Raw genomic sequence first — 12,469 nt, 5'->3', positions numbered from 1 at the left:
TAAGAGTAAAGATCACGTTCATTAAATTTGCAATTAAAGCACCTCTAAGTTATATATTGCACTATGCATCAAAGATAACAGCAATTTTGAGAAAAGTTAAATGTTCTACTAAACATATTTCAATAACTACTATGTTTCCAAATATTTATAACTGCATATTTTCAGATTTGCTCGTAAATTAATTGCGCAGTATTTTATATATACTTATTCAAATTATTTCTGGTATATTTATATCTGAATAATTTGATACATGTTGTTAACATAGTATATATTTTTAAATTTCATATAATTATCACTAATATTTTTGTAGTATAGATAAGAAAAATTGCAAAAATCATTTTTTCCCTTCATATTTAAATAATGCAGATTATTTTCTCTCCTTATCTACATAAACTATTTTATTATTTATAGAACAAGATAACTTAATATAATAACTTATATACTTAATATATACTTAATAATAAGATAACTTATATACTTAATATAATTATATAATATATTATATAATTATAATTATGTAATTATATAATTATTATTAATAATTATTAATAATATAATATAATTAATAATTATTATTAATAATAATATATATTAATAATTAATAATATAATTATTAATAATTATATAATTATATAATATATATTATAATTATTTAATGTGCATCTACAAAATTATATTTTTCATTTTTAAATTTCCCAATGAGGTCCCCAGGTTCGAATCCCAACCGTGACTGGTGAAAACGAACTCTGTTCGCACCGACCACAGTGCAGAAGTAAAATATCCTCAGTGGTAGAAGGACAATGGGTTAGAATCCTTTTGTAGTCGTGCTAACTGTGGGAAGTTTTCCTCTCCATGTAACAAAAATGCAAATTAGTTCCATCAAAAAGTCCTCTTCGAAAGCTAGCTTGCCCCAATACTTGATGCAGGAGTTTTCTTGTCTTCTGGGTTGGGTTCAAAACTACAGGGCTACGGACTTGAAAATTGGTAGTTGCGCTAAAACATTACCTGCATTTCGGTTTGCTCAACCACCTATGCCATCCGGGGCTCTTTTACCCCGCCCAGCTCCTGAAAAGTGCCAAAAAATTTTTTGGCTGAAAATGTTAAATCTAGCTCTGCTTTCACCAAATAAATTTATTTTATTTCCATACTGATTTGTGATACTGTTACTTAAAAATGTACCTGTTTTAGACAAGGCCCAAAAGAATCTAACGTATTTTTTCCATTACACGATTTGCGTTTTAATACTATGAATGTTAAGAGTTTTTTATTATTTTTTATCGGATATTAGTGAATTTATTAACAAATTTTTCAGCAAGTTAGTTTCTATTTAATCTAATTTTTATGTTATTTATCTAAGCTTTCAGCGTTTCTTTTTTCTCTCGTTGTGCAATTTCCATGGTGTTTCTATGAATATTAAATCCATTTTTAACGCTTATTTTACTTAGAAGATAAGAAACCATTCCATATTTTTATGTTCGCACTGCAAGTTTTATGTTCAATCTACACAATCCATGCAGCACACAAAAGTATTAAATACGTGAAAATTACGTTAAAATGACAAAAGATAAGAGAATTTTAACGTCTGAACTGAGCGTTATATTTTAGTTTTAAACGGTAGTATCAAATCCTTTAAATAAACGTTAAAATTAGGGTTATTTTTAACCTAAAGATAACCATTTTTCACATTTATTTTGACTATAGTAAATTTCGTAACCTATTTTTAATGTAAGTTTCACCAAGTTGGTTTCTTCTTCAATTTAATTTTTACGTTATTTTAAGCAAGATACTAACGTAGTTTTTCCCCTACATGATTTACGCTTTATTACTATTAGTATTAAACATTTTTTTTAACGGTTACTTTGAATTTAAAGATTTTTTTAACCAATTTTTCACGTAAATTTAACCAAATCAGTTTATATTTGACGTGATTTTTACGTTATTTTAATAAAGTTTTTGACGTTTTTCATTTTTTATTTTTTTTTGTTTTGCAATTTCCAGTGTATTATTATCAACACTAACGTATTTTTAACGCTTATTTTCCTACGTTTTATTACCATGCATATTAAAAAAATTTTAATGCTTATTTCGAGTTTAGTGAATTTCTTAACCAATTTTTTACGTAAATGTAACGAAGTTAGTTTCTATTAATGTAAATTTTTACGTAATTTTAACCAAGTCGTTAACGTCTTTTTTTTCTTTCCATTTTGCAATTTTAATTCTTTTTTGAGTTTAGTAATTTGATTAACCAATTTTTCACGTAAATTTAACCAAGTTAAGTAGGTATTATTCAACGTAATTTTTACGTTATTTTAGCCAAGTTGTTACATTTTTTTTTTTACGTTGTGCAGTTTACATTGTGTTACTATGAACACTAACGTACTTTTAACGCCTATTTTACGTCATTTTATTACCATGAGCATTAATTTTTTTTTAAATGCTTATTTTGAGTGTAATGAATTTCTTAACCAATGTTTCACGTAAATTTAGCCGAGTTAGTGTCTATTTAACGTAATTCTAACGTTATTTTAACCAAGTAATTAACGTTGTTCGTTTTGAAATTTCCATTGTCTTATATTAGTAACATTATAGTATTTTTAATGCGGATTTTATTGCATTTTATTACTATGAGTATTAACGATTTTTTAACGTTTATTTTGAGCTTAGTGAATTTCTTTAACAATTTTTCGATTATTTTCAGCTTTTTTTTAATTAACGCTTATTTTTTAAGAAGATTAAAAACCCATCCGAATTTTTATGTTCAAATTACACAACTCATGCAGCAGACGTAAGAATTAAATGCGTTAAAATAACGTTGAAGTGCCCCTAGGCTAGTAAAGTTTTAATGTCTGGACTAAACGTTTATTTTGCTTTTAAATGGTAGTCTTAAATCCGTTAAATAACGGTTAAAAGTTTTTTTTTTTTACCCTACAGGTGAAAAATTTTTGTCCCGTATTTAAATATAGTGAATTTCGTAACAATTTTTTCTATATAGATTTGACCATGTTGATTTTTTTTTTCAATTTAATTTCTACATTATTTTTTCCATTGCACAATTAACATTTTATTACCATGAAGGTTAAAATTTCTTTTAACGGAGTTGAACTAATTTCTTAACAAATTTTTTAAAAAGTATTTTTCCATTTTATGATTTGCGTTTTATTACTATGAATATTGAATTTTTTTAACGCCTATTTTGATAACCATTTCTTAAAAGTAAATTTGACCAAGTTAATTTCTATATAACATAGCTATAACGTTATTTTAGCCAAGTTGTTGACGTTTTCTTTTTTTTTTTTCTCTTCGTTTGTGATTTGCATTGGGTACTATGAACATTAATGTATTTTTAACGCATAATTTACTGAGATGGTTAAAAACCATTCCGAATATTATATTCACGCTACGCACCCATGCAGAGATAAGTATTAATTACGTTAAAATGCCAAAAGTTTAAGAGTATTTAAACGTTAGGACTAAACGTTTAATTCTGGTTTAAAATAGTAGTTACAAATCCGTTAAATAAACGTTAAAATTTGGGTTACTTTTGACCTGAAGATGATCATGGTCGTCTCAAATCCATTTAATAATCGTTAAAATATGGATTATTTTTAACTTAAAGATGACGATTTTATACCCTTATTTTCACTGTAGGGAATTACGTAACCAATTTTCAACGCAAATTTCACCAAGTTGGTTTCTTTTTTTTAATGTTATTTTTACCAAGATCGTACTTTTTTCCATTTTATAAATTACGTTGTATTGCCATCAATATCAACGTTTTTTTTAAACGTTTATATATGTTTGGTGAATTTCTTAGCCACTTTTTTACGTAAAAATTAATTACGTTAAACAAAAACCGAGATTTTTCTATTTAGCATAACTTTTACATTATTTTAACCAAGTTGTTAACTGTTTTTTCGTGTTGCGCTTTCCATTGTATTGCTACGAGCATTAACGTATTTTTATTGCCTTTTTTTAAGAAGTTGAGAAACTATTTTGTATTTTAATGCTTTCGTATTATAAACGTTATGTTTCTTAACCAGTAAGTTTCAAAATTTGGGTCATTTTTCACGTAAAGATAATCATTTTTTGCTCTTATTTTGACTATATATAGTTCGAATATACATAGTCAAAATATCGAATATATATAGTAAATCGAATATATTTTGACTATATATAGTTTGTTATTATATAGAAATATAAAAATAATATAAAAATAAGAAATAAAAAAAAAGAATATATAAAAAAAAGAAATATAAAAATATATAGAAATTCACCATAGCGAATTTCGTAACTAATTTTTGACGTAAATTTGTCCAAGATTTCACAATTTCGGTTTCCATTGAATTACTATGAACATTACGTATTTTTAATTTTTATTTTACTAAGGTAAACAAACCATTTCGTATAGACTTCTTTTTATAATTAAAAAAAATAACGAAATATATTTTTGCTTGTAATTAGAGAGTCAGAAAAATCTTCTATTAAAGGGACACCTGTGTTCATTTGAGTATGTGGGGGATTCGATTATCGACTGTGTCAACCTTCATCTATCGAAAAGTACCTCAAGAGAAAAACGAGTTCGTTCGTTCGTTCGTTGTAGTGGAACTGGGCGTCTGAGGCCTTACGGCCCTTTTCCCATTCATCTTGAAGTTAAACTTAGAGACATACATGACAAAATTAAAGTTTGGGGAGCAAATGGAGTTCTTGAGAAAAGAAAAATGGCACTTTGCCATTATTAGGCAATGACAAAATTACAAGTAATAAAAATGTACGTGAAAAAGGTAAAATTAAAGTACAATGGGAAAATAAACACTAATGAATATTTACAGTTTGGAAATACAAAAGGGGGGGAGTTAAAGGATTGTGAGGATGTGTGTATATGTGTAAGTAAATGTGGCTCTGTTAAGTAGAGACCCGGCCGTCAGTGAGTGCTTGTGTTGTTAAATGTTAGTATGATATCAGAAGTGTAGAAGTGTGCAATGGGTCGAATTTTTGCATCCTCTTTGAGATTTATGCAGTCGAAAATATCATTAAAATTTGCGGTATTGCAGGTGGCGGCTTTAATAAAGAAGTTTCTATTTAATTTGTTGAAATGATGGTCAAAGCGGTCAATATTAAGATCTCTATGAATGGCATTGTTGCGGATAAACCATCTGGCTCCCGTGAGTTTTCTCAAGATGTTGTTTTGGAGTACGATAAGTTTTTTGAGGTCTTTTTCGGAGGCGTTACACCAGGCAGCTGAGGCGTACGTCATAATAGGACGTATCATCGAGGTATACAGGAGTTTTTTCAGTTTTAAACTAAGGTGTCGGTTATGAAAAAGTGTTTGAAGTTTGTTGGTTGCTGCATATACTTTATTTTTAATGTTATTTACATGGTCAGACCAGGTCAGTTTTTTATTAATGGTTAAGCCTAAATATATAGCTTTATCAACTATGGGTATAGTGTTGTTAAAGAGAACTAGTTGGTATTTATTAGAGTAGGACTTTCTATTCTTTTGTATTATTAAAAGTTGCGATTTACTAGCATTTAGTTTGAACTTCCAATTTAGGCACCAGTCTTCCACATCATATAACTTTTTCTGTAGTTTTTGAAGTGCATTATCTGGTTTGAAAGATTTCTGCAAGATTCCAGTATCGTCAGCGTAAAACGCCGTGATACTGTTGTGGTCGTCGTGAAATATGGGGAAATCGTGGGTATAAATAATGAACAGTATCGGTCCTAGAATGCTCCCTTGGGGAACACCCGCATTTATTTTTCTCTTTGATGAAACAACACTATTTAGTTTAATATTAAAAGTACGGTTTGATAAGTAGTTATGTATTATTTTTACAATGCCATAGGGAAAGTTTAAATTAATTAGTTTGTACACGATACCGGCATGCCAAACTCGATCGAATGCTTTGCTGATGTCAAGCATGAGAAATGCAGTTGTCTGTTTGTTGTGCAGGCCCTTACCAATGAAGTCAATGATTCGAAGGAGTTGTTTGGTGGTATCTAAGTTTTTTCTGAAACCGTACTGCTCATTAGGCAGACAGCCTAGAAAAGGCTTTATTCTGTTATACAGTATACGTTCTAGAATTTTACCAAAAATACACAGTAGGCTGATTGGTCTAAAGCTCTCGGGTAAGGTTAGGTTTTTGTTTGCTTTGGGAATCAGAATAATGGAAGCATTCTTCCAGTTTGTGGGAAAATAATTTAAGTGCAGACAGGCATTGTAAATATCTGTTAAGGTGGAGATGTAAGTATTCGGTAAAGAGAAAAACGAGTTAACATGTCTTATGTACTAGTTATTTGGTATTTAATATTTGTAGTGGTAGTTACGCCACAAGTCAAAGAGTTAATTTCATGAATTATGATTGTCATTTCTTACAGCTAGATACATGTCTTGTAATTTACTAATGCATTTTGGTAAATTATATAATATATATTTGGTAATGCATAATTGATAAAAACAATTTGTTTTAGCAATCTTTCTCTACCACTATTTAAAATTTTTGTGTTGCCATGAAAGGAAAGTTAGCAATTCCTATTTTTGCAAATATATTTTGTAAATATATTGATCTACTTCGTGTTTAAAATTTTCGAAGTTTTAAGTGGTTGATTAAAACACGGGGAATTTTATGAGATACAAATTATTACAATGTCTTATATTGCTGTAAAAATTAAATGGGGCAGTTCTTATTACACCTGGTAAAGAAAATATTAAGTTTGTTTAAAAAAAAGTTGATAACTTTTTCAGAAATGTACATTAAATGTAGTCCAAATAAAGTGCTAAGTGTACCTTAAAAGTTGATAACTTTTTCAGAAATGTACATTACATGTAAATAAAGAACTTTGTAATCCAAAAATAAAATCAACAACATAATAAAATTTTATTAACTTTATAAACATCGGATTACAGTTTAGATATTACACTTTTTAAACTCTTTACAGAAGCTTGCAGTAAATATATTAGTTGATACTCCTCAAATACGTGAAGATTTGTGGGTGAGTGCACTTTTAGTTGAAGTTGAGCTATAGTTGATTTGACCATTTGAGCTCGCTGTAAGTCCAACCACCTTTGCAAAATAACTTCAATATCATCTTCAGTTGGACAGTCCGTTATTTTAACATCCACTGGTCCCCACAGCATGTACTCAAGAAAACCTTTTGCCTGCGTTAATGAAGAAGCCTTTTCCTCAAGCAATATCTTTGCAATGGCGTTAAAAGTATCAGCCACAGGCTCTGCCAAGAGTTCACCATTAACGAGGCAAGTTTTAAGCTCTTCTATTTGTTTGATATTTAAGAAATGGAACATGGTTGACAACGTCGCCTGGCACAGAGTCCTCTTACACTGAACCGAGTCACTAATCGTGAGGTAGATTTTGTCCTCAGGAAAAAGAACAAATATTGGAGGTTTGTCTTCGTGTGTGGTTATCAACATCAAATGTTCCAGGGCGAAGTTTACTTCCTCAATTCCTTCAGCTTGAAGACTTTTAAGCGTATGTATCAGCTGCAAAAGAATAAAACAATAGTTTCTTAAATGTATGTGTTGATTGCTATCTTCCCGAGACGTCAATTCAGTGAATTGGAGAAGAGTTGAGATGTTTGATCTTGGCAAGATGTAAACTGAAGCAGATTCTAAATTTGGGGATGCAGCTCCTGTCTGTTTTGGAATGTAGTCGTTGAAACTGGCTAGAACTGGATAACGAGTTTGGTTGCGGGAAGGTGGTGCTCCTGATTTTCTAGGAATTATCTGGAAATATAAGATATGCTTAGAAATATCTTAAATGTAAATAAATAAGTAATCTTAAAAAATTAAATATTTTAAATTTATAGAACATAATGGCGATGTCTGTTTTTGATTTTCTGAAAACTTAACCTAAAATGCTCCGAAATATTGAAATTTTCATGCCATAAAAAACAATTATAAAAATGTAAAAATATTAATATAAAATTGAATAAAAAACTTTTTGATTTAAGATAATTCAAAACAAGATCGAAAATGATTTAGGCAGTGAGCCGAATGCTTAAACTCATCATAAAAAGAAAGTTTTTAATTACGTGAAAGAAATGTTAAAGGTTGTTAAAATAATCATACTCGTAGATATGAATTCAAGAGTTCCTAATCATGCATATTGCACATTTAAGTACAATGATAAAAATATCAATAAAAGGCCCTAAATATATGAAATCACATTCGGTGGAAACAAAATGAATTCAAAAGTTCTTAATCATGTACATTACACATTAAAGAACAATAATAAAAAAACACATTATTTTTTAGTGTTCTACGCACAGCGGCAAGCAATCCCACAATTCTTCTGCCAGTACACTTATTCAATCAAATGATCTTAATTTTTTGGTTCTTTTTTATATTTATACTTTTCTTGCAAATTTTATGGAATTAACATTAAAACATAATTATTATTCCATAAATTCGTTTACAGTTCACGAATTTAAGTTTTCAAATTAGTTTTTTTTTAAACGAAAAGAATCGCAGGGAAATATGGGAAAATGACCATTTGGCTTTTCTGTTTGCAAACACAAAATGACGTCAATGATATATTAGAGAAATAAGCCTTTTCATTTGTTATGTCACAAGAATGTGGCTAAAACGAGCAATCCTATTGGATAATCAAACACTAAAGTAATGCAGCTGGTAAGAAAAGAGCTTGTACATTATTTCTTTCAAAATATAGTTTGTAACTGCTGAACTAAAAATTTAGCACTTTAAAACAGGATACAAGTTGAAAGCAAAACAAGTTAAAAGAAAAATAATTATAAAAAATTAAGTATAAAAAAAAACAATTAGCCACATTTTTATCGGATAGAATTTAAATGATGAATCAATGTCTTCGGTGAACCGTCTAATTAGAACATTTGTGAATTACTTTACGGTTTTCTAGATTGAAAACAAAACAATATATCCAATGATGCTCCCAATGATTTAGGGTCACTTCTTTAAATCATCTTCCTAAATTAAAAAAATTCCCGCTACTTAATTTTTAATACCGAAATCTATTAAAACTTGGCAATGTAAATTTGAAAGCATTTAAATTGATATTCCAAAATAGGCGAAAACATTAAAAACCCTGGAACACAAAAATAAACTCCAGATAAAATGTTGAAATCAAATATCCAGTGCTTCAGCCGAGATAAAATGTTTAATTTCCAATTTGTAATACGAAAAAAAAAAGAACAATGAAGTTTCTTTAGTTAGGAAACTAACAAAAATTTCTTATCAACATCAATTTGAGCTTGATCAAAATTTTTTTCTAACTTTTTAAAAAATTACAGAAAATAAGTTAAAATTAATGACTAAAGTGTACTTTCTCAAAAAGGTGAACAGTAGTAAATCAGTTCATTTATTTTTTAACTTCATCTTGGAGGAAGATTTTGTTGTTGTTGTTGTTTATTTATGTCGCACTAGAGCTGCACAATGGGCTATTGGCGACGGTCTGGGAAACATCCCTGAGGATGATCCGAAGACATGCCATCGCAATTTTGATCCTCTGCAGAGGGGATGGCTCCCCCGCTTCGGTAGCCCGACGACCTGCACGCGAAGTCGATCACTTTACGGTAGAACAGTTTAACGAGGACCAATACCGCACACCCTTGGTCCCACTGACCGTAGCCAGTGATATTTGACTTCGGTGATCTGCTGGGAACCGTGTCTTAATGATCAGTCCACTGCGGGACCTCGGAGGAAGAATACATTTAAATTTACCAAAGCATTTTAATTACGTAAATCTTTATATTTTGATTTCAAATTATATGACAGCAATGGTTTTAAAAGACTAAAATAATAGCTAACACTAAAATTTGCACTTAGGTATAATGGTAAAAAAATGTTATTGCACTTATACAAATGCTTACCTAATTCAGATTTGGGAATTTCAAATCTGCAATTATTTTGTCGGAACGCAAAATAATGTTTTTTGTTTAGTTTTTTGTCTTAATGCACAAGTTTATATAAAAAAACGTATAGGTTTATATACATGCATACACACTTGTCTGCTCCAGTGAAAATAACACTTAAGACAAAAAACGTATGACCTTAACGTATCGCACCATAAACTGAAATGTATGATCGCCTTCTTCCTACCACTTCCTACGTGGCAGAAAAGTGGGGACACTTAGTATTCACCTGCATGAATTTTAAAAAATCCCTGTTAAGAACGTATTGCTAACTTGCATAAAAACTGTAGGTTGTAGAGAGACCCCGATTACAAATTCGAAATCAGTGACGCGAAAATATCTAAGATCCGTTAAAAAATCTCATGCAACAGAAGGGGAAAAAAACACATCGTTTTTTAATGCTATTAACTTCGTATAACGCAAATTATCTACATTCTTCTAATTACAGAACTTCTTAATGTCAAAACAATAAGTTGCATTTGTGCAGCGGCAGAGAGGACTGCTATTTGCATTTGAACAATTTTCTTAACAAAATTAGTACAATCGCATAGTTTTTTTTTGTACTTTATGAAGAAGTTGCTACAAGTTTTTAAAAGTATTTTACATGCAGAGAATTGAATTTAAAACATAAAAATGCATTTGAGATCATTGTTTGAATAAATAGTATAGATTATTCACCAATAGCATGACTTTCTCTTGCTCGTGGTTCCGATAGGTAACGTTATAAATTAGCCTTTCTTGGAGAGGAACTTGACTTGACGCATTGTCAATGACGAAATCTTTTAGTTTGAGGGATTTAGCATCATTCTTCAAGTAACTCGGACTTTCGTTCATGGACTGAAATAAATAAATAAATAATAATAATGAAATGATCAAAATAAATAAATAAATAATAATAATGAAATGAACAAAACAAATTTTAAAATAATAAAAACAAACGCATTAAAAAAAGTTCGTCATGTATATGCTACGGATAAGGTAATAAATCCGGTTATTATTAATACTAACCGATCAATATTATTAGTAACCGCTTCTTTTGGTCAAAGTGTAGTAAATGGTCACTGATGCACGTTAAATCTGTCGAGTCGCAAAGTCCCCCATGTTCCCATAACAAATCAATACCTCTGGGGGTACTGATCCAGGAGTTTCCTTGTCTTTTGTATCGGTTCGAAAAATAATTACTAGGCTACGGAGTTGAACATTAGTAGTCGTAAACCCAAAAATTGGGTCAGCTGTTCAACAACGGATATAAAGTTATTCACTTAATATTATGTAATTAATTATATAATTAATACTATACATTATTAATATAATTATAATAACCAATGAAGTTTTGTCAATGTGATTAAACGGCTTATATAGCATTGGGACATGGGTGTATATCTTTGTATATGTGGTACGGTTACAGTGATAAATCCGGTTTTAATTAATACTAACCGGTCAAAATTAATAATAACCGCTTCTTTTGGTCAAAGACAGAAATAAAAAGGGGAGATTTCCGAATCCTGATCTGTGGCAGAATAATTGCCAATTCTTGGCGACTTCCGAGCAGCGACCCAGGAGAAACTTAAAAAAATTAATAAATAAATAAAAACTTCGCACAAAAGAATCAACTTGAAGGGAATAACTCGTAGCCACCCCCGGGCAAACATCTACATGTTTATTATTATTATTTTTTATTTTTCCAGTTTAAAATAATTTTAGCCTTAACAATTATAGTTGGTGAAGCAGATCGATCACGATATGGAAATATACCCAATAAAAACGCGAAGGAATGACATTGACCAAACTACAGTGGTTATTATTAAATTTAAGCTTAGCAGACGCTACAAGTATAAATTTGCTTCGAGTTAAATCTTAGTTGGGCTGTTATTTTGCAGGTGCAAAATCCTTTCTACTCTACCCGTAGTGTAGCAGATGCTACAAGTATAAATTTGTTTCGAGTTAAATCTTAGTTGGGCTGTTATTTTGCAGGTGCAAAATCCTTACTACTCTACCCGTAGTGTAGCAGATGCTACAAGTATAAATTTGTTTCGATTTAAATCGTGGCAGGGAAGCTATACTACTGGTATAAATCCCTTACTATTATGACAACTATGCTTTTGGTATAAAAGCTTTGCGAGTTTGACTCGTAGTAGTATGACAATGAACGTATTAATATGAAGCATTTAAGAAGAATATGAAGTTCACGGAAGTAATAACCTCAGCAAGTGACTCGTAATTTGTAGCCTACGTAATTCGTGTTGGTTTTTTGGTATATAAGCTTTGCGAGTTTGACTCGTAGTAGTATGACAATGAACGTGTTTATATTAAAATTATGTGACACTCACGGAAGTAATAATCTCAGCCAGGGACTCGTAATTTGTAGCTGCAATTGCTGAATAGCTCGTCTGAAGATCTAACCACGGTCGACCACAAGTAGGTTGCTGTTGCTTGCTGGTTCTGAATCTCGAAACTGTTTCTTTGTTCAAAGCACTGATTTCCTTGGGATTCTTCTTCTAAAAAACACGTGGGGAATTCAAACATTAATAAGAACGAGAAAGCGTTGAATTTATTACAAAGATAT

The 12,469-nt window shown here is 30.2% G+C and overlaps 1 protein-coding gene across 2 annotated transcripts in view; it reads right to left on the bottom strand.

The window, feature by feature from the left end:
* Positions 1-6,851: 6,851 nt before the first annotated feature.
* Positions 6,852-12,469, bottom strand: part of LOC107445816 (uncharacterized) — a 102,578-nt gene continuing 96,960 nt past the window's right edge. For both annotated transcript variants that reach the window (XM_087158990.1, XM_087158989.1), the window contains exons 10-12: positions 12,234-12,401; positions 10,582-10,740; positions 6,852-7,738 (exon numbers count right to left, since the gene is read on the bottom strand). In XM_087158990.1, the coding sequence (XP_087015116.1) occupies positions 6,899-7,738; positions 10,582-10,740; positions 12,234-12,401 (1,167 nt within the window). In that variant the 3' untranslated portion in view covers positions 6,852-6,898. The remainder of the gene's footprint in view (positions 7,739-10,581; positions 10,741-12,233; positions 12,402-12,469) is intronic.

The sequence above is a fragment of the Parasteatoda tepidariorum genome, chromosome 3 (genome assembly GCF_982258835.1).
Source record: "Parasteatoda tepidariorum strain Cologne lab strain chromosome 3, Ptep-v5.0, whole genome shotgun sequence".
In the NCBI taxonomy this organism is placed as follows: domain Eukaryota; kingdom Metazoa; phylum Arthropoda; class Arachnida; order Araneae; family Theridiidae; genus Parasteatoda; species Parasteatoda tepidariorum.
This window is presented reverse-complemented; position numbering and strand designations above follow the sequence as displayed.